This window comes from Meriones unguiculatus, chromosome 10, assembly GCF_030254825.1.
Source record: "Meriones unguiculatus strain TT.TT164.6M chromosome 10, Bangor_MerUng_6.1, whole genome shotgun sequence".
Taxonomy (NCBI): domain Eukaryota; kingdom Metazoa; phylum Chordata; class Mammalia; order Rodentia; family Muridae; genus Meriones; species Meriones unguiculatus.
The window spans coordinates 33,405,046-33,431,811 of record NC_083358.1 but is presented as its reverse complement, the minus strand read 5'-3'; the positions used below and the strand labels follow the sequence as shown (position 1 = coordinate 33,431,811).

At 52.4% G+C, this 26,766-nt stretch overlaps 1 protein-coding gene across 2 annotated transcripts in view; it reads left to right on the top strand.

The window, feature by feature from the left end:
- Positions 1-2,319: 2,319 nt before the first annotated feature.
- Positions 2,320-26,766, top strand: part of Cpne2 (copine 2) — a 38,283-nt gene continuing 13,836 nt past the window's right edge. The window contains exons 1-10 of one of the 2 annotated variants that reach the window (XM_021654992.2): positions 2,320-2,494; positions 17,853-18,070; positions 20,383-20,562; positions 20,915-20,989; positions 22,589-22,660; positions 23,840-23,923; positions 24,082-24,171; positions 24,683-24,781; positions 25,123-25,209; positions 26,489-26,548. In XM_021654992.2, the coding sequence (XP_021510667.1) occupies positions 17,891-18,070; positions 20,383-20,562; positions 20,915-20,989; positions 22,589-22,660; positions 23,840-23,923; positions 24,082-24,171; positions 24,683-24,781; positions 25,123-25,209; positions 26,489-26,548 (927 nt within the window). In that variant the 5' untranslated portion in view covers positions 2,320-2,494; positions 17,853-17,890. Of the gene's footprint in view, positions 2,495-17,852; positions 18,071-20,382; positions 20,563-20,914; positions 20,990-22,588; positions 22,661-23,839; positions 23,924-24,081; positions 24,172-24,682; positions 24,782-25,122; positions 25,210-26,488; positions 26,549-26,766 lie in introns of those variants that run through there. The other variant, XM_060392194.1, reaches the window with a different exon arrangement.

The following is a 26,766-nucleotide window of genomic DNA, read 5'->3' as shown; positions in this document are numbered from 1 at the left end:
TCTAGGCCCCCAAGGGCAAGTCTTCACCCACTTTGCATCCTTGCATCTTACGAGCAGAGTATGACACTAACATGTGTTTCCTGGTCTCTGCCCTTGGCTTTAAGGCAGCTGAGACATACAGCCAACATGTCTGATACTTGCCCTTTAACGTATACCTGTCCTTCGGTTTCATCTAGAGTGACACAACTGTTAGTCAACCTCTCACTCCTGTGACAAAACACTTGAGATCAGCACCGAAAAGGAGGAGATCCTCTGGCTTGTGGTTTCCTCTTAAGGTGTTCTGGCTCCATTGTTACTGGGCATCCAGGAAGGCAGAACATCATACCCCATGATGGCGAGGGAACAGAGAGGTGGTGGAAAGGAAGCCCTTTCATCAAGGACAGAGAGAGAGGACTCCCTCAAGGGCATGGTCCCAGTGACCTTCCTCTGGCCAGCTCCCACCTCCTGAAGTGTCCAGCACTTCTTAGTAGTGAAATGATTTACAGACCAGTACTTCAACAGGAAGCCTTTGGGGACACTCCAGATCTAAATCATAACTATGTTCTAATTTTAAAACCTTTTTTTTTTCATCCCTTCAAGAAACCTTGTGTCAAATAGCAATTACGCCCTTTCTCCCTCCCAGGCCCAGGTGACTAGAATTCTCTTTTCTACCTCTGTGGGGAATGTATCTTTTGGACATTTTCTCAAATGGAATCATACAGTATGTGGCCTTTTATGACAGGCTTCCTTTGAAACCATTCCTGTAGTGTGTCAGTAGTCTCCCCGGGTTAATAATATTCCACTGTGTGGAGTGTGCACTGAACTTTCGTGACACAGAGCGGATCCTTCTCACTTCTTGGCAGGTTGCTACAAATATTCTTACTCATCTTTTTGTGTGGATATACAGTTTCATTTCTCTTGGGAATGGAATTGCTATGACCCCTGAACTTTACTACTCTGTTGTCCCCACCAGGGCCTAGTGACATTTTCCCCCTGGACATTCCAATCACCTTATTCTTTTGGGCTCTCAGAAATGTGGTCAAGGGCCATGGCTGAGCTGGGTTCTCTGTGCTAATTACCTTTAATCCTGAACTTTTCCATCCATCTACTTGTCTACCCGACCTGCCTGTTGCTTGAGAAGACTATCCAATCCCACTTTCTACCCCAGTGCCTAAAGGCCAGTGAGATCCTGGGGGCTAACCAGGATAATCAAGGAAGGCTTCCTGGAGGCAGTATAGCAGGAGTCGGCTCTAAGAGGCGCCACAGGTTGCTTTATCCCAGAGCAGAAGCAGAGGGCATCCAGGACTTTCGGTGCAAGAGGACTGAGGAGAATCTGGAGAAAGACAGAATGCTCTGGGGACAGGCAGGCAGAGAACAAAGCTCTGTGCCCTGGGGCTGCTTGGTGGGGGCCCTTCTAAGGCTGCAAAGTGCCAGTGACTCAGACGTGGTGGAGCGAGTTCATAGCTGCAGTGTGAGTCTCCCGCATTAACCCTTATCTGTCTGGAATAGAAAACCCTGCAACCTAAGCGGCCAGGCTTTCAGCCGCACAGTCCAGCAGTCCGTGCACATAAGGGCCGAGGGCTTTGGCCACGCCTCTGAGATCTCTGGACAGCTTACGGCCCCCCTCACGGAAGCTGGTTAAAAGAACTCGGGCCCTGATGGCCAGTGGTTAACTTGCTCAGAGGGTACAAAATACCACAGAGTGGCCACCAGCTGCCCAGCGACAGAATAGTCCCTTAAGAACTGCTGCCTCTTCTGGGTCAAAAGCGGGCTGCGCAGAGGGGAGGCCTCAGCTCCGCGGAACTGCTCTCCCGTTGAGCCCAAATCCCATTCCAAATGTCTTTATCTCGTCGTCTTTGTCACGGGAATATGTGTCATCTTCCCAGTCTCCGGCGGCAAGAAAACGCTATTGAAAGAAATATAAAAAAAATAATAAAATAAAAGAGAGAAAAACACTGCCGTTCTAGTGCGGCTCCAACAGCTCCAAAGCGAGTCCTGGGCGTCTCCCCGAGGGCTCCGCGCAGAGCCCTGCTTGCTTTGGGGGTGAAAGTCGCGGGCGGCGCCCGGGGTCTAGCGAGCCGAGAGACCGCACTCGCGGGTCCCCGCACCTCCAGCGCGAGCGCACCGCGCGGAGGTCCGCGGTGCCGGGTGCCCAGACCGGCGGGCACCAGGTGCCGGGTGCGAACCAGCGGCGTAGGGCCGAGGGGCAGCCTTCTGCGCCCAGGTCCTCGCGGGCCACCAGCCGGGAGCGGGACAGGCTCCCGCGCAGCCCGGAGAGCCGCCCCTCCAGGAAGCGCCCGCCTCGCGCCCGCTTCCCGCCCACATCCTCCCTCGACTGGAGGGAGGAGCCCGCGCCGCAGCCGCGGCCCGAGGAGGGCCAGCCCGGGCGAGCGTTCGAGTGGGCACGGCCTCGCGGGCAGCGCCTTGAGCCTGTCCCGCGCCGCCGCCCGGCCGACAGCACAGCGCGCGGGGATGTCCCGGCGGCCGGGAGCACGCTGAGGCTGCGGGACGCGCGGTGAGTGGGGGCCCCCGCGGCGGGCACGGCGAGAGAGGGCCGGGCGCTGCGGGCTCCCAAGTTCGGCCTGGGGCTCCGAGGGGAGCGGGTTCTGTTGGAGGGACTCCGACGTCCGTGGCTGCCGCCCCTCCTGCCTCAGGCCCGGGTGACTCAGCTTCCACCCTGCCACGCGGGGGCGCCCGTCTGCGGGGGGTTTGGTGGATGGGCGGCTTCGGAGATACTGGCTAGCTGTTTGGGGCGGTGCGGGGGGGGGGGCTCGTTCTCCGTTAGGTGCCTGGAGGGCGGGAGGGCGGGATGGCGTCCCGCGGCTATCAGCACAGCCGCTGGTGGCAGGCGCACCCCTTGACCCCACCCTGACCCTGACCAGCCCTGTTTGGGATCAGCCCTCCGGCGGACTCTCTGCGGGGGGGCCGGTGGGGGGAGGAGATGGGGAATAGTGCTGGGCAGCTTTCCAGAAGTCGGAGTGTTTGGTGTTTGCAAACTAGTTTTTTGCGCAAAAGCTGTCTGGCACCTGTGTGTTTCGAGGGGCGGAGGAGGAAGCGAGAAGCCCTTCTTCCTTCCCATCCCCGCAGCGATGCTCCTGGGAAAAATGAAGGAGACTAATGCTCCTCTTTCCTTCTTTTCCCCTCCTCTCCAGAATCCTGCCTTTGGTACAGCAGGCTAGTCTTTGAATAAGGGGCGACCAAAAGAGGGGGCTGAGAGCCCAAGGTCGTAGATGCAGTAGCAATCCAGAGCCCGGTGGCCTTTCAAAGGGTCAGACTTACACTCTGATTCTTCCTACCGCATAAATATTCTGGAGGAAGGGGCAAGAGTAAAGGCCTTTGGCGATTAGCCCAGAGGCGCTTCGTTTTGTCTGACCATAGATCTCTATCGCGTGTAGGAGCATGGAGCTGTCTGGAAGAGGTGGGAAGGGGTATTATTCTGCCCCTCAAGGTGTCAACAGCTTCTGTGGTTGGTGGCTTTGTCGCTGGGCAGGCTTCCTGATGAGAAGTCCCTAGTCCACCGGGGTCAGGGTCCTGACTTCCTGCCTGGAACCCTCTGCCTTCTTCCAGGCAGCTGAGGCAGTAGCTCTTCCAGAATACAGCTCTCTCAACTTAGAAGAGCATGGCCTCTGAAGGGACCTGGTGTGCGCTCTTCAAACCGGGGGTCATCCTGCCATCTTGGCGGGGCAGCCAGAGAGGGAAACAATCCAGTCATGCTGCCCGAGGAGAGACAATATAAGTTCCCCAGTGTTTGAGGACTGAGCCCATGCCAGAGGTGCCTCCTGGCTCCTAGTCCTGTGTTCTCTGACCTCTGGTCACCTGGCTTTGAAAACTCCCCTTGTGAGGTCAAGAACTCTGCTGTTTGAATTGAAGGAGAGCCTTTCTTCCCTGGAGGCGTTTTGGTTGGGTTGTCATTTCTGGTAGCCTGTGGACAGCTGCAATATGGGAGCTGTGAGAGACCCGGCCTTGAACACCTTTTTGTGACCAGAAGTGGGATGGTGGCTTCAACTCTGTATTTCCAGTTCTGTCAAGAGGGCTCGCCTCCAGGGCTGCTTGGAAACTGACCAGGCACAAACATGAAGGGGTGTGACTTTATTGCCGTCCTGGTGAGCTCTGGGCCTGTCCTGAGATGGTGACCCAGCCTCTGGAGTGGAAGAGTTCAGCACATTCATTCTTGCACAGAAACACCAGGGACAAAGGCTATGGCTGCTTGAGTTCTCCTGGCCCCTGTTGCTTCCTGCCTTCGTGCCTTGACACACACGCACACACACAGCCTGTGGGGCTGGGTGTTTTTCCATTTGTGAAACGAGGCAAACTGCAATACCAGCCCATCTGCACAGCTGTAGCGAGGCTAGGGCCAGGAAATGGGGCAGGTATTCTTACTACAAGTGAGGGTCCTTTCGTGAGGGTCTCTGTGTTTCAAGCCTTCCTCCAATGCCATGAGACTTCATGAAGAAGAGGGCTACAATGGGCCCCAGTTTAACCTGTATAATAGTGAGGTGTGCACTCTCTGCACCCTTCTCTAGCTGGGTAATTGTGTTTCCTTAAAGATAGTTGTGAGGATCAATGTAGATGACAAAGGGTGTGTGTGCCAGCGCTCTGACTGGTGCGGGAGGCACTTGGGAACAGCTGTCATCCCCATTGTTCCTGGGAATATTAGTACACTTGATTCTCATGACTGCGTTTAGGATCCCTTCTGGGATTTTTTTTTTTTTTTCGGGTCCTTAGCGATGAGTCCTGGAACCCAGACATTGGTTCTTCTGGACGGTTCTGGGGCAGAGGCTTGGGTAGGAATCTGCATTCTACTCAACCAAGGTGTGAAAGAACACCTTTTGAGGTGGTGGATGCCATGCAGGTGCCCTTCCCCCCACCTGGAGCTGACCTCACTGGGCTCTGAGGCTTGAACAGAAGACGAGAAAGCACTCTAGTAATTGCACTCCTGTCAGGAGAGAGAGAGAGAGGGAGCATCTTTGCCTGCTGAGACCTCCTAGCATTTTCTGCCTCTTCGCCCTCTCCTAGCCCTGCCAGACAGGCTGGGGCTGCAGAGGCAAGAGCAGAACACCTCTAGAACCCAGCCATCTCCCTTCGAAGCACACACATGGCTTCAGAAAGGTCAGCGTGGTCTCTGCAGAAGCAGGAGGCTCGGTCATGCTGCCATCTAGGCAGGGCAGGTGGAGGTGGCGACCATCTGATCGTGTTCCAGCCCTTGCCGTCCAGGAGAGACAATTCAAGGTTCCCATTGCTTGAAGACTGAGCCGGGGCCAGCGGGGCCTTCTGCGTCCTCTGCTCTCGTTTGCCTCCTGAATCTGGCTCCCACGGAGGTCAAGGAGAGTCCTGTTTAGTATGTTGGAATACTCTCTACTTGTCACCTACAGCCAAACCGTTGTCTGCTGGAATCTGAGAGGAAGAGTGTTTGTCAGTCTGAAGTGATCTCATTTATTTGTCTGTGTGTCAGCTCCTTACCTCTCCCTTCCTCTAGTGGGCATTGGCTCCCCCAAAAAGGCCATGCCTTCATACCCAGAACAAAGAAGGTGCCCAGTAAATGCTGAGCGTGGAATGGGAGTCTACCCTTCCTCCCAAACGAGGTCCTGAGTGTTAGGTGACAACCTAGAAGGACTGTGAGCTCGCCACCCTGAAGCCTTGGAGGGACACTGGTTTCTCTATGCTGGGTGCCAGGGATCGGATATGGAGCAGGGGTGTGTAAAGATACGTGTCAGAACAGGGCAGGATTTCATGGCACAGAAAGCTGGGGGTTGTAGGTAGCCCACAACCTACTGCCGTTGCCTGCCCACCAGTGGACTGAGGAATGCTGGCAAGTGTCACCCATTCCCCACTTAACCTGGACTATTTCTTGTTTGTTTGCAAGAGAGGGTTTCTCTGTGTAGTCTTGGCTGTCCTGGACTCGCTTTGCACACCAGGCTAGCCTTGAACTCACAGCCTGCCTCTGCCTCCCCAAGTGCTGTGATTGGAGGTGTGTGCCTCCGTGCCCGGCTGCTAGACTGTTTCCTAACCTCTCTGACCTCAATTTATCAACTCATTTGGCTCCTTTCTTCTTTTCTTCCTTACTTCCTATAATTGATTGGTTAATTGGCCATTTGTGTGCTGGGGTAGAACTCAGCCTCAAGCATGCTCAGTTAACTGCCCTGCTGCTGAATGCTAACTCCCAGCCTCTGACCTCAGTTTCTTCATCTAAGAAATGGGCGACCTAAGAGCAGAAGCACTCTCTCTCCTGCACACAGATGTGTCCCAAGCAGGCCATCTGGGTTAGGTTGGAGATCTTAGGAAGGACAGAAGAGCACCTGTAGCCACACCCCCAAGTCTCAACGGAGGCTTGGCCATGCCTTATTTCACTCACAGTCAGAGAAACAGGTACAGAGGGGAAAGATTCACACATAATTAGGCAGGGCCTAGTTGCCTCATGGCACTCCCCTGGCGGGTGTGAACGCCACAGTGGGGGAGCAAACGGTGAGCCCAATCTCTGAGTGAAACCACATGGTCACCAAACCCTCAGCTCTCCATTAGTTAAGGTCTTCTCTCTGGCAAGACTCACCCTTGAGGTCCCCTAAGTGCTCAGAGCACTCAGCGGCACAGACAACTCTGTGCCCATCCCTTCCAGGGAAGCAGGAGGGAGGCATGATACCCAAGCCTACAGATGAAGTGCAGAGAACTAGAAAGAAGGAGTGGTAAGAGAAAGGAAAGGCTACAAGGCTACGTCCGTCCTTGACCATTTGGCTACCCCTGTAGTAACACTGGGAAGACCCTAGGTGGCTGAGTTGCACAGGAGCCGGAGCATAGGTGGGTGTTAACCAGCCTCCTTCCCAGGACGGCCTGGTGGAAAGTGAGGGTCCCAGGAGAGCATCAGCGCCAGCCCCTGCTGCAGTCTCCTCGCCTGGCTGTCTACATCTATATTTATCTCTATAATGGCCTGGTTGCCTGGCAGTGTGGTGTCTTTTAAGCACAGTACCGGGTGCCATAGCTGAAGCAGAAAATGGTTTGTGTGCAGAGCTCCCCGACCCTGTTGCCTTGTTAAGAGTGAGTGCCAACTTGCTCCTGAGGCTGCATGCCACTTGGCAGAAGCTACAAGCCACAGCGCACAGGGAGGGCCCTGAGAATATGAGTCTTGGCTCTGGATCTCTCCTTCCCCAACAAGCAAAGATGCTGGAGTAGTAGGAGTGAGGTTAGGGTTCTTATGACTGGAAGGAGAGACAGGGTGAAACTTTTCAGCCCAGAGTGTCTAAGAACTCGTTATTTCAAAATCCCAGACTCCAGCTAGGTGTGGAAGTGCCTACCTTTGATCCCAGCTCTCAAGAGGTAGAGGCAAGGTGGATCTCTGGAGTTCCAGGCCAGCCCAGTCTATATATCAAGGTTAGACCAGCCAGAGTTGCATTAAAAGGAAAAAAAAAAAAAAAAAGAGCAGGTCTAGAGAGATGGCTCAGCAGATAAGAGCTCTTGTTGCTTTTGCAGAGAACCTGAGTTCAGTTCCCAACAACTCTCAACCATCCATAATTCTTGTTTTAGGGCATCTGGTAACCGTAGCTAACCTCTGTGGGCACCACGCACACACATGGTGCACATATATAACTGCAGGCAAAGCACACATAGACATCAATTAATTTTTAAAAATCCATGAATTCCCAGGCCCACGAACTTTGTGAATCTGTGATCCTGGGCTTCTATAATTCCTTTTTCCTCTTTCAATCACGTTCATTCATATTTGCTCAGCTCCCATTCTATACGTGTCAGTGTTGGGAAATAAGAGGTGGGGTATAGTGATATATGCCTGTATTCCCAGCACTCAAGAGGCTGGGGCAAGAAGATTGCCACAAGTTTACAGTCAGCCTTTTCTACATAGCAAGACCCACTGCAAGGCTCCGTAACAGAGAAGAAAATGGTAGCTCAAGCCAACGTTTTCGGATTGGTATTTTTGAACTGGTTCTCCTTAGTGACGAGGAAAGCAGCTAAGGGCTTTGAGGAGGGGTCTGTGGGTTTTTGTGACCCCCTCCCACCCACACTCCCCTTAAACATTGTATTGTGAGTTTGTAGTCAGCCTGGTTTACATAGCAAGACCCTGTCTCAAAATCAAAAGAGCTGAGTGAGTGTGTGGCGTGGTGTCAGAGTACCCAAGCCCCTCCATGCAACCCCCAGCAATTTGAAAAAGAAAGAGGAACACTCTCAGCATAGGATACCATGACAAAGCCGTGCAGCTGGGATAATAGCCGCTGGGCCCAGAAATGGGAACAACCAGACCTCCTCCTGTTGTCCCTTCTCATCAGTTTCTTGTTACTTGCTTCCTGTCATACCGATGTCATCACTTTCAACAGCGATGTTGTTTCTTTTGTCCACACTTCACCTTATGCACGGAGTCCAATAGGGTGGTCAGATTCTCTTTCATGCTCTTTCATCCAGCGCGATGAGTGGCCCATTCCCATTGCTGACGCACTGGTCCCTGACCCTGGATCAGGGTGGCATCTCATACGGTGCTGCTGTGGATATCCCCCTATGTGTCTTTTGGTGACCACTTGTGCCAGGAGTTAGCTTTCAGGCCCTGCCAAATGTTTCTTCTGAATGGTTTGCTCCAAACCCCACTGCATCTGGCAAACTGTAAGAGTTCTGGTCACTCTGCATTCCTGCCAACATGCAGTGTGTCAGCTTTCTACTTTTGACCGTCCTAAGGGATCGTGATGGACCTGGTGCATAGTGATACCACATTTGGTTTTATTGAGCTGAATGTGAATAAAAGAAGTCAGGTGGAGAAAGAGGAAGTGCATTCAAGGCAGCTGGAACAGCAGGTGCAAAATTAGGGACACACAGAAAAGTATTATTGGAAGTATTATTTAGTGAAGAACATAGCCAGAGCCATGGGGGGGGGGGTGAGGGAGGACCACAGGAGCCCTACCAGGGGGACTAGGTATTGTCCTGAGAGGGGAAGGGAGCCTTCAAGAGACTTTCATCATGTGATCTAGAGCTTTCAGAGCATCCTGGCATCGCCATGGGTAAGAGAGCAGATACAGGGCTGGGAAGATGGTTCCATCAATACAGTGCTAGCATGGCCAGCACTGGGACCAGAGTTCAGTTCTTAGAACGTTAGCTGGGAAGACAGATAGGTCTGTCTTCCATCTCTGGGCCTAGTGGTCAAGTTCCAGGCCAATAAGAAACCCTGAGGAATGACAGCTGAGGTTTTTTTCTTGCCTGTATATATGTGTGCACTTAAACACACACACACACACACACACACACACACACACACACACACACGAGGGAGGGGAAAGAAGGGGACTGAGAGGGAGAGAAAGAAAGAACAGATTCAAAAGTTGACCAGATGGCTGGTCCAGGAACCCATCAGTCTGGAAGGTGATCCTTTCTGAGACCTAGAGAGTGATATCCAGAGCAGTTATCAGCCTTGGAGCCAGACGGCAAGAACCACATAGGCAGTCATCCCGTCTCCAATGACAGTGGGTGTGGTCGCATGGCCACAAGACCTCGAGCTGGAGGTTTCTGGAAGGGGAAGCTCACGGTGCATTCAGAATGGGATTGGGTCTTATAGTGACTCTGCTTTATTCCAGTTTTGTCTTTGTTGGGGCGGCCATGCCCACCTCCCCCTTCCATTCCAGCTGACAGGCAAGGGTGTCCTGGAGCCCCTACACTTGAGAAGTCAGAGCCCCAGCTCAGTTTTTCACCTGCTACCTCTCAAAGCTCAAGGTTGTTTGGATGGCTTACTGTCTCTGTGAACTTGGCTGGGCTATGGTGACCAGTTGTTTGGCCAAATACTAGTCTAGATGTTTCTGTGTAGGTATGTTTAAGATGCGATTAACATTTAAATCAGGCTTTGGGCAAAGCCGATTATCCTCTGTGCACTGATAGACGGCCTTCAGCCAGAGACCGAGCTTCCTCCAAGATGAAGTCTTGGACTTCGAGAGCACAACATAAGAAAACCCTTCCTGTTTCCAGGCCATGATGCGCTCCTAACTTCAGGCTTACCCCCTCGTGCTCCTATGAACAGACCCTTTAAAATCAGCCTCTTGGCTGGGCAGTGGGACACATGCCTTTAATCCCAGCACTTGGGAGGCACAGGCAGGCTGATCTCTAGGAGTCGAAGCCAGCCTGGTCTACAGAGGGAGTTCCAGGACAGCCAAGGCTATACAGAGAAACCCTGTCTTGAAAAACAAAAATAAAAAACTAAAACTAAAACAAAAATCAACCTCTTACTGTGCAGATGCAGACATAGAAAGTAGCTTCTCTGGAGAGTCCTGACAATGTGCTTGCCCTCTGTATTTCTGGATCTTGTGATCTGGTCAGTGGCAGCAATGCCCTCAACACCTATCTCAAACCTCTGGAGAGCCTTGAGGACTTAGCGGAGACCCTCGGGGTCAGCAGGCGAGGAATGACTGGCTGACCTGTTGAGGGTTCTAGTGAGCAGAAAATTCCTCTCTCAAGCAGGCATGGCAGAGCTTGTATGGAAACCAAGTGTCAAATCTGCTTAACTAGGCTACATCCAGGTCAAACCAGGGCCATCCCCAAGGCGTTGTCCCAGCCTCAGGGGCCTGCCTCCTTGCTCCCATCACGGCTGCAGGTGGGCAGCTTCATGCTCTCTCCGGGGAACGGGTTTGAAGCCACACCTGCCTGCCAAACCCGTGGTTTGTGTGTACCCGGCCTCCCCCACCTTGCCTGCGGGGCTTGTTCATACAAGGGTTGTTAGGGGCCTCCCTAGGGCTTCTGATGGAGCAGGTCTGGGTGGGGCCAGATGCTACACTTCTGGTGCTTTCTGAGAACCATGCTTGGAGCAGGAAAGCCCCACGCCGAGAGCTACAGTCCTCCCAAGGTGGTGCCCACCAGGTCCTGTGGCTCCTGTGACCCCTAGGGTGTCAAGGCCAGAGAGTTAGCTGGAGGCCTCAAGGACTGTCCCAGTCTGTTAACACCTCCATGGGTCCATCCTCCACCCTTGGCCTAACTGACATGGTGCATTGTGCCCACAGCAGGAAAGGGTGACGGAGAACCATGTGTCTCATCGAGTTTTAGTCCCTTGCCCTCTGTTTGGCCACATCCCCCTGTTTTGTTTTTGTTTTTTGGCCTGCTGTCTCCACCCCAGAGATTAAGAACCACTGGTAATAGCAAATGTGCTTTATCTTAATCCTCACAGCAACCCAGGAATACACTTTATTGCCTTCTTTTTTACAGAGGGCAAGACTGAGAGGTTAAGTAAGTAATATGCCCGGGGTCACACGGATGGGAAATGGCAGAACCAGAGACTCACAGTACAGGCTACTACATCCAGAATCAGTACAGTTAACTGCCACTTGGTGCTAGCCAGAGGACCAGGTGTCTGTGTGGCTGGCACTGGCAACGCTTTGTAACACCTCACTCTTTGGAGTTGTTTTTGTTTTGTTTTGTTTCTTCCCATCTTCAAAGTACAAAAATTGTGCGTACCAGGCTGGACGCACCATTGTGTGGAGGTCAGGACAACCTCAGGTGTCGACTGTCCCCTTCTACCTTGCTGGATTCGGGGTCTCTCTGTTGTTTGCTGCTGTGTACACCAGGCTGGCTGGGCTGTGAGCTTCTGGAGAGTCTGCCCACCTTCTCACCACAGTCTTACAGTGGGCTTACAGTCACACACTGCCCACACCTGACTTTACCTGAGTTCTAGAGATTCGAACTCAGGTCCTCATGCTTGTGTGGTAAGTCCTTTACCCACCAAGCCACCTCCACAGCCTTGCGCATGCTGTTTTGACAGTATTGCCTCCTACGAGGAGTGCCTATTGACAGTCTCACAGGGCCTCCTGTCCCTTGAGTGGCCATGGCTGAGAACCTCAGGGCTGAGCAGCTGCTTCTGGGCCACCTTAGATCTGCCCTTGCCTGCCTTCACCTCTTCTTCCTGGCTGGGTCCCGGGGCCTCCTGCAACCCATTGTCTCCTGAGCCTGCTTCACTTGGCATCTCCTGTAACTACCACCTCAAAGATGGTCCTCCCATTTACAGCTACAGACCCCCTCAACTGCATCCAGCCCGTGTTCAGAGTCAGCAGGCTTCAGCCCCATCTACTCCTTCACCATTCTTGGACCTCAGTTTCCTCCCTGTTAAATTCGATTCTTGCTTCTCTTTCTGCTCTTTCGAAGGGTTATGAGATCCAAGGTTGGAAAAGAGGCTTTCTCTCTTAAGTGATGCAGATAAGGCAGCCTGGGGCTGAGTTTCTGGCTCTTGGTGCATTTACTGTGTTTGCTGGGTGTTCACAGTTATACAGACCCGCATTCATGCTGGGTATCAGTGCTGGGACCTCCCTCGGGAACTCACATTATGGGAGTTTATGGAGGAATGTGTAAAACAGTTGTAGATACAGTGATCACTTAAAGAAATGGTGTAGACACAGATCACATTGGCTCCTAAGTGATTGTGGAAGTCCCCTGAGAATGCCGACAACTGGGACCCTTCCAGAGAAGGAAAGCAGTTTTGGCAGATGGAGCCGCAAGCGCCAAGGGCTCAGGGCAAGCGGAAGGTGGGATATTTGAAACCAGAGGGAAGGCAGCGAAGCTTGGCAGGGAACTGGGGGAGAGTGGCATGGAACAGCTCAGCCTGGCTCCCTCAGCCTGGGGTGATGCAAGGAGTTGTGGATCTGGAAGGGGAGGACATTAGAAGATTCCGTGATAGTGTTTGACTTACGTGATGAGTCCTTGCGGCCGGGCAGAGGAGGGCTTTCGTGGGCTCGGCATTGCTGCACAAGAGATTTTGCAGCTGGCCAGGCCATGGCAGAGGAAGTGGAGGCATGAGGCTGATGCTGGCCGCAGCTAGGAGTGGGAAAAGGCTGCCCCATGGGACATAGGAGAGGAAGGGCAGGGAGTCACTGGCCATGAACTACTAGAGTTCTGGCCAAAGCCACAATACTCTAGATGTGTAGTTTAGTTCTAATGTCATCTGAGTCTGTCTGCTTCTATCAAGAGCAGGATGGTAACTGCCACAATGGCGGGTGGGGGTGGTGGCTAAACTTTCTGTATTGTTTTTTATGTTTTAGACAGGGTCTCACCACGTAGCTCAGTCCGCACTTGAACTTCTGGTCCCTTGCTTCTGCTTCCTGAGTGCTGAGCTACCACTACCTGCTCTTCAGCCTTGTTTCTGCCGCCCTAGGATATACAAGGAATGTTTGTTGAATGAATGTGTGACTGCTGGACAGGTCATTTCCAAGCCCTGCCTCCTGCTTGCCTCAGTTAGCTCATCTCTGACTGGGACTACTGGTTTTGCATCCCCGACGACAACCTCTTTCCCAGAGGCCTGTGCCCACGCCTGTGCCATGACTTGTATCATCCTTGGAAAAGGCTCTTGCTGTCTGCACCCCCTCCTCCAGCCCCAAACCCCAAATTACCTGCAGATGGTGCTGTCCTGGAGCTTTTCCATCTTTCCCAATGCTCACATAGACCCAACCCCCCCTTAATGACACCTTGCTGCCTTCTGCTGAGGGAGGGGAGGGGGCTGGCCCAACCAGGCTGTGGTTTCTTTTTCCATTGCGTCAGGCCTCAGGGTCCGGATCCCTGCCCCGCTGCCGGGCTGGCACCAAGAGCCACTCTGATCCCCTGCCTGTCCCAACCTCAGACACCATGTGCTCCCCATTTCGGGGATCCAGAAGCTTCCTGCCAGAGGGTGAGTTGGAGATGGGAGCCCTGCCCCTGTCTGGGGAGGAGTCCACTTCCCCGCCCACCCACCATTCATGGAGCTGTTTTCCTTCAGCTGGGGCTGGAGCTGACCCAGGTGGAGTTCCTGGACCAGGCCTTCAAGCCTGTGCCCTCAGCTAGTCAGAGGCGGGGTGTTAGCGTAGTAACGAAGGCAAGACTCTGGGTATGTGGACAGGGCGGTGACTGCCATGAGGTTGTGTACTCAGACTAGTCATGTGAGCTTGGGTCTTTGTTCCTTAGGGCAGTGCGCACATGGGTGCTCGTGTGTATCAGTGTGCTTGTGTGTGAACTATGTATGTATGTGTGTGTCTGTATCTGTGTGTGTGTGTATAGTGTGTATGTGTGTCAAGGTCTACATGTGTGATGCACCAGAAAGTGTGCCTGGCCCATTCTGTATGGGAACAGCACCCTGGGCTATAGGACTCCATGCCTAGGGTACATGAAATTTGGTGTAGAGGTGCCAGTGTTACAAATAGTAGGTAGGGGGGTGGGTAGTGGTGGCACAGGCCTTTAATCCCAGCACTCGGGAGGCAGAGTCAGGACACCCAGGGCTACACAGAGAAGCCCTGCCTCAAAAACAAAACAAAACAAAACAAACATAAATAAATAAATAAGACTAGGAGGGGGGTGTCACCTATTTGTCAGTGATGTGGGGAATATGAGGGCACAGATAGGGTGATGCTGGAGGAACTGAGGACCTGGGTTCTGGGTCCACAATAAAATGAATGGGGCCAGCCTACGGGCACAGGCTTGCTATACCACCTACTTGGGAGACTGAGGCAGGGGATGTCAAGTTCAAGGCCTGCTGGGCTGCAGAATGAGATCAAAGCCTGGATAACTTAGTGAGATACTGACTCAAAACTTTAAAAATATGAAAGAAAGAAAGAGAGAGAGAGAGAGAGAGAGAGAGAGAGAGAGAGAAGGAAGGAAGGAAGGAAGGAAGGAAGGAAGGAAGGAAAGAAAGAAAGAAAGAAAGAAAGAAAGAAAGAAAGAAAGAAAGAAAGAAAGGGCATATAGTTGAGTAGCACACTTAGTTTGGATGTAGGAGGCCCTAATTTCATACCCCTATCACTATGAAATACATACGTACATACATGCATACATGCATGCATACATACATACATATATAAAACTGGCTGGTCCTTGGCTCTCATGCTCTACAGCCCTGGCTGTAAGCCTGCCTCTTGGTCCCCAGCTCCCTGGTTTGGTAGGTTCCTGGGCTGTGCCTGGTTGCCCAGTATTCTTCCCTAGGTGAGAAGGCCCATTTTGGCTTGGGTATCAAGAGATGGCCTCACAAGCAACCTCTGCTGCTTCCTGATGGCGGCCCTAGGCAGTGTTTGTTTATTTTCTGTCTCTGCTTTTCCTGTCTGTAAAGTAGGGTGATGATCCTGCCCGTGCCCACCACAGGCAGAACAGGAGACCCTGTGGACACTTTTGATGCCCACTGGCCAGCTGAGGCTTTGCTCTCCATCCCCAGCTGCCTACACCACAATCGTCACTCCTCACCCCTTCTTGCAGAAAATGATTTTTACCAACAAGAATAAATCCTGTCGGCAAATTGCAGTGCTGTCCTGATACTTTGAGAACTGCGATTGTAATGAGGTTCTAGGGACAGCCAGTAGGAGCAGAAAGCTGAAAACTGGCTTCTTCGCTCTCCCTGCCAAAAGGTCCCTGGGCAGGCATTGTGTCCTATCTACAGTGTCCCTTAGGAAGCTGACACTGGGGAGGGGCTTCGGTCTGGGGAGTAGAGCCCTATGATATGGTCTTCTGTGGGACAGCAGCCGCTGCCCCTTAGCATGACAGCTGTTTCAGGCCAAGTGAGCAGTTGAGAAGACAAGAAGCCAAACATGGTTACATGTAATCCCAGCATGCAAAAGGCAGAAACAAGGACTATAGATTCAAGGACAGCCTGAGCTACATAGTGAGACCCTACCTCAAAAAAAGGGAGGTGAGGGTGGTGGCTCAGTGGGTAAAGTTACCATTAGGCCTCACAACCTTTGCTCATCCCTGGGGTTCTTTCCTTTCAGGAAGGAAGGGAGGAACTGATTTACAGCTTGTCCTCTGATATTCATGCCCCCCATGCCCCTCCCACAATAAACAAACAAATAGATATATGCGTGTACACACACACACACACACACACACACACACACACACTAAAAGGGCTAGGAGACAGCCCAGGCACAAGCATGAGGAGCAGAGCTCCGATTCCCCAACAACCCTGTAAAAGGGCTGGTAATGTGCACATGTAATCCCGGTGCTGGGGGTGATAGTGCAGAGCGTGCAGATCCTTGGGACCAACTGGCCAGCCAGTGTAGCCGAATAGGTGAGTGCCAGCTTCAACAAGAGACCCTGTCTCAGAAAATCAGGTGGAGGTGCTTGGGAGGTGGCTCAGCAGCTAAGGGTGCTTGCTCTCCAAGCATGAAGATCTGGGGACTTGAGTTTGAAGCTGCAGATTCTATGTTAATGTTCAGGCATGACTGTTGGTGCCTATAACCCCAACATCGAGGGACAGAGACAGGAGGAGTCCCAGAACTCAGTGGCCACCCAGCCTAGCCAAAAAGATGAGGTCAGTGAGAGACCTTATCCCAAGGGAGTGAGGCATAAGACAGAGCAATGGAGGAGGAAACCTGGCATCTTGTCCCAGCCTCTGCCAGTGTGGGCACTAGTATATGCACCCCGACACTCATGCCTGCAGCACACACAGCAGAGCAGAGAGCAATTGAGGAAGATGCCCAGTGTTGACCTCTGGCCTCCACAAATGTACACACAAGTGAATGCACACACACAAAGGGCAACCGTGCTTCTAGCTTGCCATCACTTCTCACTGTAGAGCGCGACTGGCCGTAGGGACCTAGGCTTATAGAGTCTCTAGACCAGGCTACAGGAGGAGGACTCCGTTGGATCTCTAGCCTCAGAGGTGAGACCAGGACTGGAGTGTGCTCTGTACGCAACTGGCAGGTCTTGGGATTGTGCTAGGTACCCAACATACCTGGAGGAAATGTGTGAGCCTCAGTTTCCTTCCCTGGAAAGGGGTGGTACTCCTAGGTACCCCACAAGACTGAGGTAGAAAACAACGGGATCCTACCATGCTCTAAAGCGCAGGGCTCCAAGCTGCCTCCTGGGGAAGATACAGGTCAGTAACTTACTGAGCGGTGAGGGGACCAAATATTAATGACGCCTTTATGAGGTGTTTGGAAACTAGGCTCATCACCCATGTTAACGTGTGTGTGTTTGTGAGATAGCCTCCGCCCCTGGGGATCTCAAAGAACCAAGATAGGACATTGTGTTGGCAGCTAGGAAACAGATACAGAGAACGTTGGGCTTGTTTCTAGGGCTTGTCTACAGCTCCCTACCCCTGTGTAGATAGTCTCTCCATTTCCGCACATGGACCCTTGTCCTCTGAGGAAAACAGAGCCACTAACCATTAGCAGTGTCAGTGCCCAGCCTCAGTAGGAGAGGTGCGTTGGTCCTGAGCAGGGATTGAAGAAGTCAAGGATGGTGGGAGGATCAGTTCTGTGCTGAAGACCAGGATCAAGTTGGGCAGGGCATATTTGTTCATTTATTAGTGCACACACACTTCACAGACGCTCTGAAGCCCCATGGGCTTGGCATAGAGATGTAGGAGGACCATATGAGGCAGTGAGCAAGGTCCAGTTTTGAATAAGTTACCAGAAGTTTACTTCCTTCATGGTCAAAGCAACAAGGAAACCTGAAACCATCAAACTCACCACAGATGCTAACCTAGACATTGCTCAGGAGAAGCCCTGGTTTTCTGGCACAATGCATGTAGGATACCCATGTCCTGTGCTGCCCTGTGATCTTATATGGGCAACACAAGGGCCTATGTATAGCTCATGGGTAAAGACAGAAGCCTGAGAAAAGGCAAGGCAAACCATATACCTCTCTGAGACTCCTCATTCCCTCCAAGTTTCTTATCTTCTCCCTCCGACAAGCCTTTGCCTGTGTCTCTCTCACACACGCTGTCTGCCATTTCACGACCTTCTTCTTTGTTTTATTTTGAAATGGAATCTTGCCTAATCCAGGTTAGTCACAACCTCAAGAGCCTTCTGCCTCAGCCTCCTTCATACTGGGATTACAGGCTTGTACCAGTGTACCCTGACTATACCCAGGTATTGAAAGTCAAGTGGTGAAGCCTCCCTGTGATGAGTTAGCCTGTGAAAAGTATCTGTCCCTTCCTGACACTCATTCCTGTTCTTCAGACTGCCAGGAACTATTGCTGCTGCCGCCACCAACTCCCATGGCCTACATTCCGGATGGGGGTGCCCCCACCGCAGGGGCCATCCCCTTGGGCTCTCAGTGCTGTGTGTGCAAAGTGGAGTTGTCAGTGAGTGGCCAGAACCTGCTGGATCGGGACGTCACCTCCAAGTCTGACCCCTTCTGTGTCCTCTTTATAGAGGACAACGGCAGGTGGATGGAGGTGAGGCCAGCCACAAGTGTCTGATGGGCAAGGACTGGCTGGGTTGCAGAGGGTCTCCTCCTGGATCCAGGGAATGCTGGGGTCGCCTCGTTGGGATGAGGGCTGGTGTTGGAAGATGGCCTAGGAAACTGTCACCTTTTACCAATCTAAGTGTATTATTACTTACGCCAGGTGTGGTGGTGTACTCCTGTAATTTCAACATTGAGGCAGGAGGATCACAAGTTCCTGATCAGTCAGGGTTACATAATAAGTCCATGTCCCCCCCACTACCACCAAAAAAAGAAAAATTTAAATAATACAGACGGAAATAAAATACTTACTTTAAAATATATTTCCAGTTGGGTGTGGGGGCACACCTTTAAAACCAGTACAAGCAGAGACAGATGGATCTCTGTGAATTCCAGGCCAGTCAAGACTACATAATGAGAACCTGTCTTAAAAAAAAAAGTATATATAGATATATAGCTTGATTTCTCTCTAAATTATTACTCACAAATATATAATTACCATATTTATTATATCCTAATAGTTTATATGACTTGTAGTTAGGCAAAGCTTCTATAGTTTTGCACAGACTTGCTTTCTGTAAGTAACCTCCTGCCTTGTTCCTAACGATCCCCCTGTTGGCCAGACGCAAAGAGAAGTAAGTTGCTAGGTCTTGGGTCCCAGAAATGGACTCATGCCCAGAAATGCCACCCCTTGCTATGTGACCTCAGGTGAACTACTGTCCCCTTCTGGGCCCGTCTCCTTAGTAAACTAGGGCTTTTATTTTTCCCTCACAGACACAGAATAACTTTAGGACTTCTGAGCTGGAAGATTGGCCTGAGGTTGGGAAGGGCTGCAGTTTAGGAAGGTTTCCAAGAAACTCAAACTGCTCCTGTCAGCAGCCTTCAAAACTCGTTTTGATTCTATCAAAAGGAAGCTATGTTTGTTGTTATCAAATTCAGACTAACTTGAGGAAGACAACCTATGGGCTGTAGACCTGCCTACCGAGGAAAATCCCTGTTCACAGCTCAGTGTCTCAGATCATTCTCCACGCACGTGTATTAGCGGTCTTGTTTTATGTATGGGAAGATAACCTAGAATTCCTGGTCCTCCCTCTTCCAGCTCAACGCTGGCATGGCAGATGTGCGACTACACTGAGTTCCTGTTTTTCAATAAGTATTGAGCCAGACAGTGGTAGGCGCTCACTGAACACGCTCCAGTTTGCAGGAGTTTTCACAGATGTTCCGTTCTTGTGATTAAAAAAAAAAAAAAAAAAAGGCTTTCAAAGGAGCTGGGATTGTTGACCAATTTACAGAGGGGAAAGTGGAGCCTGGAGTAGGTAAGGTTTCTGTATCACCCGGTGTGTTGGTGACATAGCCAAGAGAGGGAAATGTGTTGCTAGGTCAGCTCAGGGGTCCAGGGACAGTCCAGGCCTGCAGTTATTGATCCCCTCTGTGCTGTCTCTGGGACCATGCTCCTTAGGGAATGGTGTCTCCTCAAAACTTATGACACCTCTCCCCCGAATCTCTGCTACCCCCAGATTGTGCACACAGGCTAAAAATAGCCCAGGCCAAGGCCTCGTCCAATCCTGCTGCTCCTGCCTTTGGAACCCCGGGTGGAAGGAAAAACCAACACAGCCCAGGTCTCAAAATAGATGGTCATTCAGGCTCTCCTGTGTGTGTTCTGAGGCCGAGTGGTGATTCCTGCCTATACTACCATGCACCCACATTGCCCAGCCCTGTCCCCACCCAGGCTTTGGTGTCCAAAGCAAGTGGGCATGCTGGACTAGACAAATCCAGAATTCCATACAAGACACAATCACCACCACTCAAACCCCACCCCACTCCTCGACCTACCTCCTCTCTATTTCCTCTCTTAGCAGTGAATACAGTATGGTTTTGAGAAAAGGATTTTCCCAAAGCAAAAACAAACAAACAAACAAACAAACAAAAAAACCCCACATAGTCCATGGCCTTCATCTGACAGAGGTAGAAGCAGGCCCAGATGGGGAGAGGGGTTTGTCTTCTGTCACTTACCCAGTCCGGGCTGTGGCCTGAGCTCTTACCCTGTTCCCTGGGAATGGAGAGGGCTTATAGAGTGAAGAGTGAGGTTTCTGGAGTCAGGACTGGGCTCCAATCTTGCACCTGCCTCCCTTTGACTTGATGTCTGAACTGCAGTGTCCTCCTACGAGCTGGGGCCCATGAGTCGTTGAGTACTGGCGGGAAGCGCCCTGAGATAGTGAAGTGGTAGAAAGACTGCCAGCAGCTAGGTAGAGAGGGAACCCGGCCACTGTGACTCTGCCTCCCATTACTGTGTCCCCCCACCAGTACGACAGGACAGAAACAGCCGTCAACAACCTCAACCCAGCCTTCTCCAAGAAGTTCGTGCTGGACTACCACTTCGAGGAGGTGCAGAAGCTCAAGTTCGCCCTGTTTGATCAGGACAAGTCCAGTGCGCAGTTGGACGAGCATGACTTCCTGGGTCAGTTCTTCTGCAGCCTTGGCACGGTGAGCCTGGGGCTTCCGAGTTGAGTGGGGTACATGAGGGCTTCAGAGTCAACCTCTGCTCTTGGGGTCAGATGGACAGGATTTCCCACCCCTACTTTCCCTAGCTAATTCTCCCAGATTCCCCATCTGCCACACAGACACCCCAGGAGCCAGCAGGCCCCAGTGGGTTTGGGACCAGGCAGAAAGCTCCCCCTTAAGGAGCAACCAAACCCGGTGCCAGCCAGCCACTTGTTAACGCAGAGAAGTGGGGACAGCGTGATACATGGTGCTGTCACTACAGTCCTGTTGTTGACCTGCCCCCGAGAGCCCCTGCTGCCTCCCTGAGCTCTCCCGTCTGTCTCTCCCACTCCAGATTGTCTCCAGCAAGAAGATCACTAGGCCTCTGCTGCTGATGAATGACAAGCCTGCAGGGAAGGGCTTAATCACGGTACCAGCCCCCTCCCTGCCCTCCGCATCCCTTCTCTGTCTCCACCACCCTCCCCCATCAATGGACTGTTTCTCCAGCAGATAATCACCAGCTTTGTTGGGAGTAAAAAGGCCCAACTTACAACTTAGCAACAGGTCTCTTAGCAACGGGCTCCTGGCTCTGCAGATGATGCGCTGAGGGCTGCCTGGCTGGGGGACTGTCAGAAGGCCTTACATGGTGCGATGCGGCTCAGGGCCAGGGACCTCCTTATTATTGTGGGGAGGGGTGTCCAGAACCCTCACAGCATCCCCCACCAATACTAGTCCCTTCAGCTTCCCCCCTCACACCCCTGGAGAGCATTTCATAAATGCCTGATGGATGCATGCATTCTGTCTCAGCAGAATGATTCCAGTGACTGCAATAGTTCCCCCTGCACCTTGCAGTGATTCCAGCAAAGTGCAGGTTCTTCCTGTGGTTGGGCTCCTTGGTCCTTAGGGGCCTCGAAGGCAGGGCAAACCCCATCTCATGAGAGAAATGAGGCTGGAGAGGAGCAAGAGCATTCCTCTAGCAAGACTCCGCATACAGACTGTGATGCACTGCTGAAGGCAGCTCATGCTTCTGTGTGCTCTTGGAGGGGCCTCCCCCTCACACCCGTGGCTCCCTACTTCCTGTGCAGTCTTCCCTTCAAGCTCTGAGGACCATCAGTCCCTGCTTTGCTTCCCTGCCCTTTCACGTTGTGCCCCAAGTTTAGAGCAAGCCAAATCTATAGCATGCCTCAAACACCCCAAGATGCTTTCCACCCAGGCTGTTGCTGCAGCTGGGAAGGCTCCTCCCAGCAGCCTCCCTCTGAGTTCACAGGTAGATCTCAGGGCAGCCTCCTTGAGGTCAGATGCCAGCAGAAGACTCCACTCTTGTCTGGGATGCCAGTAGCTCCACTCTAGGCCCTGGTTTCTTCCTCTTGGAGATGGGACAGTAGATATCATCCTATAGTGTAAGTGAAGAGCAGGCAGGGAGAAAGGGCCCCGGGGCCTTGGGCTGTGGTACAGGGGCTAGAGGGATGGCCAGTTTCAAGCAAGACCATCCTCAGGTAAGCCCATCTTAGAGGCAGGGCCATGAGTCTGTCTGTGGGGAGAGGCCACAGTGGGCTCTTGGCAGTTGTGTTGAGGTCTGAGGGCCATGGCTATGGGGAAGGCTGGAGTAGATGACTAGCTTGGGTCCTCCATCCTTCCCTGAGCCTCAGTTTACTCGGCTGTGTGTCTCTGGCTTCTTGGCAGTTAAGAGCTCTCAGGTTGGGGAGAGAGCTTGAGGAAGCATGTGCTCCCTGGTACAGAACTTCTCTCCCTGTGGCTCATAACCAGCACCCCCATAGTCCTCGTATAATCTCTCCATGTCCTACATACCTTCTCCTGAGCCACAGGACTCACTTTCTGAGTCCTCACGACCAGTCTGATAATTATCCCATTTCCCAGAAAATGGAAACCAAGGTTTAGAAGTCAAGGGTCACCTTGACTTCTAAAAGACTCTGTCTTTTCCCTGCACCTAACCCTGGAGAGTTGGATCCAGGCAGGGTGGGGGAGGGAAGGAGCAGGTCTCCCTCCCCTCATAGCTTCAACCTTTCAGATTGCTGCCCAGGAGCTCTCAGACAACCGTGTCATCACACTGAGCCTGGCTGGCAGGAAGCTGGACAAGAAGGTAAGCCAGTCAGAGAGGGTTTCCATCAACAACAGCAAAGTCTTCTCCAGCCCTGGGCTCTGGAGCCAGCCTTCTTTGACTACCGCATTTTCATTTCCCTCGAGGGACAGGCTAAACATGGAACCACTCAAGTCAGGCCTTCTCCCACCGTGGGAGAGAGCCCTGCCACTTCAAGGGAGGCCGATTGTGACTGGAATTCCTCTTGTGGCCCCACTTTTCACACTCCCTCCACAGGGCTCTGTCATGATCCTCCAGGGTCCTGACTCCTGCCCTTCCCCCTCCTCCGCTTTGACCACCCAGTTAGACCAGACCCTCTTCCCTCTCCTCAGCTTTATTAATTTTCAAGGCCCAGGCTCTGCCATGGAGCCACAGCAACCAGGCATCCTGTCTCAGGCCCATTGCATTCTCTTCCTGGGACCCTGTTCTGTGAACACTGTCATGGTGCCCTTCCCACGTTCTAACTGTCCTTCTACAACTCCTCCTTGAGTGCTCCTAGAAGGAGACACAAGTGACAGTGGTCTTTCAGTTGCCTGTCATCACCCACACTGTTGTCCTGTACATTCTTACTTGAATCGCTCTGTCCCCTTCACTTCTGTGCAACTTCTTTAGGGTGCCTTTTTTTTTTATTTTATTTTTTTAACTTAAGTGAATTTCCAGAGGCTATCGTGCCGTTTGGTGACAAGCATCATAGATTTATTACGTTTGGAGGGATCCACAACAACTGTGGGACACAGAGTCAGAGAACAGCTTATGCAGTCAGCTCTCTTTCTTCTACCATGTGGTTTCTGGAGGGCAGGCAGATTCAAGTCATCGGGCTTGATGGAGAATACTGTCACCTGCAGAGCCATGCCACTGGCCTGCACTGTAGTTTTAGGTTTCATGTCCTGGCTTCATGAAAGTCATGGCATTCATAGAGCCTGCTGCTGCGGCTGTGGCTGTGCCTTCTGCATCCAAGGCTCCAGAGACCTTGCCTCCCTGTGGGGGGTTCTCATTTCTCAGGGGTAGCTCCAGGCCTGTGGCTGAACCTTGTGGGGGAAGAGAAGGGACAGCCTGGTTGCACCATAGCTGCCACCCACTATGAATCAGGGAGGTGGCTGGGGTGCATTCTAGCCCCCTGTGAATCTGGTAAGGCCATGCCCTCTCACACATGTCCTGCCTCCCCCTCCCCACCTCCGCCAGGACCTCTTCGGGAAGTCAGACCCATTTCTCGAGTTTTACAAGCCAGGGGATGATGGTAAATGGATGCTGGTCCATAGGACTGAGGTAGGTAAGAGGGGCCTTGGGTCAACTAAGCTGACAGTAGGGGGTGGTGTGTGTGGCCCCAGCCATGTCCAAAGCTGGAAGCATGGCTATGGGTTTGCCCATCTCTTCATACCTTTCTCTCATGGGTGTGAAAATACTCTGTCCTTCCTGTCCCCCAGGTGATTAAGTACACTCTGGACCCTGTGTGGAAACCGTTCACTGTGCCATTGGTGTCCTTGTGTGATGGGGACCTGGAGAAGCCCATCCAGGTTAGTGACTCTGGGCCCATGTTGCCACCCTGCCAGCCCCACCTCCTAGTCCACCCCAAGCAGGCTCCTGGTATACTCATTTGAAACTCCTCTTATTAATGGGAAGAGCCCCATCTGGTAAGAAGAAGGCAGGAGGCCTAGATCTGCCTGGCCCTCAGGACATGGGCAGGATCCCCACCCCCAAGAGTTCTGCTGCAGTACCACCCCCTCCCTCCAAGAACTGCAGAGTTTCTAGGTAGGATTACAGAGGATCCCAGCCTGGCCAGAGGAGAAACAGATAGATGTCTGGTGGGTAGTAACCAGCACAGCCTCCTTCCTTGGGTGGCTTCAGTCTGCTTTCCCAATAATCATGGAAGGCTTCCTACAGAAGGCATCTCAGGAGCCCCAAGGCTAAGCAGGTCATACTATGGGAAGCAATGCCCACACAATAGCCATACTGTGCGCTCAGGGGCTAACAGGCTGAGAGTACCCCTGGGGACCACTCTGGGTTGACCATGCTGACCTGTCCCAGGTCATGTGCTACGACTATGACAGCAATGGAGGCCATGACTTCATTGGCGAATTCCAGACCTCTGTGTTACAGATGAGTGAGGCTCGGGATGGCGTCCCGGTAAGAAGGGCACGTGGGCTGGCATCCCTGGGTTTCAGCAGTGACTACAAAGAATCCCAGGACTTTGAACCAAGCAGACACTCAGCCACACCTCTCCTCCCTACATGACCTTGAGCAAGACAGTCTCTATGAGCCTCGGTTTCTCCCTGTTTGTGGGGTAGAGGTTGGGGGTATGGATAAGTGAGAGCCTGGACAACTAGAATGTGGTTTGGGAGGTGGGTATCCAGGGAACCTCTCTGGAGGAGTCATCTAGCCCTGGGTCTAGGTTGTGGAGGGAATTCTGGAGCCTGGGAGGTCTTGAGACACCCCAGATGAACATGGCTCCCTTCCCATGGTGCCAGCTGGAGATGGAGTGCATCAACCCCAAGAAGCAGAGAAAGAAGAAGGGCTACAAGAACTCAGGCATCATCATCCTGAGATCATGCAAGGTGAGCTGAAGGTGTTCCCGTGTGCTGCACAGAGGCCTCTTCTCCTTGTCTGTAGAGTGGGTGTGTCAAAACGATAGAGTGTGCGACAGCTTTTCCTCCTATCCTGTTTCTGTACAGAGCCACAAGGGTGTGAGATGATTTCCGGGGTGATTTTCTGGGTAGGGGACTATAGGGAACCACTTTTGTCTACCCCAGAGCATTACTCTGTACACTCAGCACGTGGGGTAGAGCCTGGGGGTCCAAGCGTCCTACCATCAGTGAGGACCCAGGTAGCTATGGTTTCTCTGGTAGAAATGAGGCCACCAAGACTCAGAGCACTGTGGCCAGACCACATTGGCAGGTGGGAAAGTAAAGAAGGCGGCCTGAGTGGTCAAGTGCACCCAGCTCAGCCTGAGGAACAGGAAGTTATGGCTTGGTTGCCTGCTGAGGCCTCCAGCACCATAACAGGGTCACACAGACCTTCAGTGGCAGTGCCACAGACAGAGCTCTGCAAATGCCAAGCATGATTTTGGATCCATTTCTGAGACACCTGCTACTCACAACTTTTGGTATCTGCCTGGCTGTTTTTTCCAGTCTAGCCTGATTTTATTTTTATTTTTTTCCCAAGACAATTTCTCTGTGTATCCCTGGCTGTCCTGGAACTCACTTTGTAAACCAGGTTGGCCTTGAACTCACAGAGATATGCCTGCCTCTGCCTCCTAAATGCTGGGATTAAAGGTGTCCGCCAACACTGCCCTGCTCAGTCCAGCCCGATTTTAAGATGGTCTGCCTGTGCAGTCCAGGCTGGCCACGAATTTGTCACCTTCTCAAGCACAGACATGACAGGCATAGGAGAGGGATGCCTCTTTAAAAATTTGCTTAATTACATTTATCTGGGAGAGATCCCTGATGCCACTGACATGGGAAGGCCAACGTGCTTTTGCTGAGAGGAGGCAGAGGCCTTCACAGCAGTCATGGTATCCTTCAGCTTTGCTCTGGAGACCGGGGATGGGCATCTGCACCCTGTGTGTGTTAGCAAGGGAGCCAGCGAGGGTGAATGGAGACCTTCTCTGTCAGATGACTGATAGGCAGGTGTGACTGGTCTGGGAAACCAGTCCCTGCCTCGAGTGGTCCTTGTGTTCTGAGGTCCTTATCCACTCGTGGTCTTTACTAGAGAGCTTTGGAGTCTGTTGTGGTAAGATCAGACCCAGCCTTTAGCCTCCCCTGAGACACAAGCACCAACTCCTACAGGGACATTCAGAGTCAAAATCAGGACCCACTGACTCACCAATTCTTCCAGATACACCGAAACTACTCGTTCCTGGACTACATCCTGGGAGGCTGCCAGCTCATGTTCACCGTAAGGCCCCTCCCCATCACCAACCCATCTGTGGTCTTTCCCTAGGACTCAGGCCTCTGCCTCAGCAGATAAACTCTAGCAAGGACATGCTTGGGGCAAGGGATGCAACTGGCCTCAGAGAGCATAAGGAGTTTATCCTGGTGGGGAGCTGAGTCAGGCTTGGCTAGGGGTAGAGCAGGGCTACATAGGGCCTCCCGCTGTGCTTACCAAACCCCTCT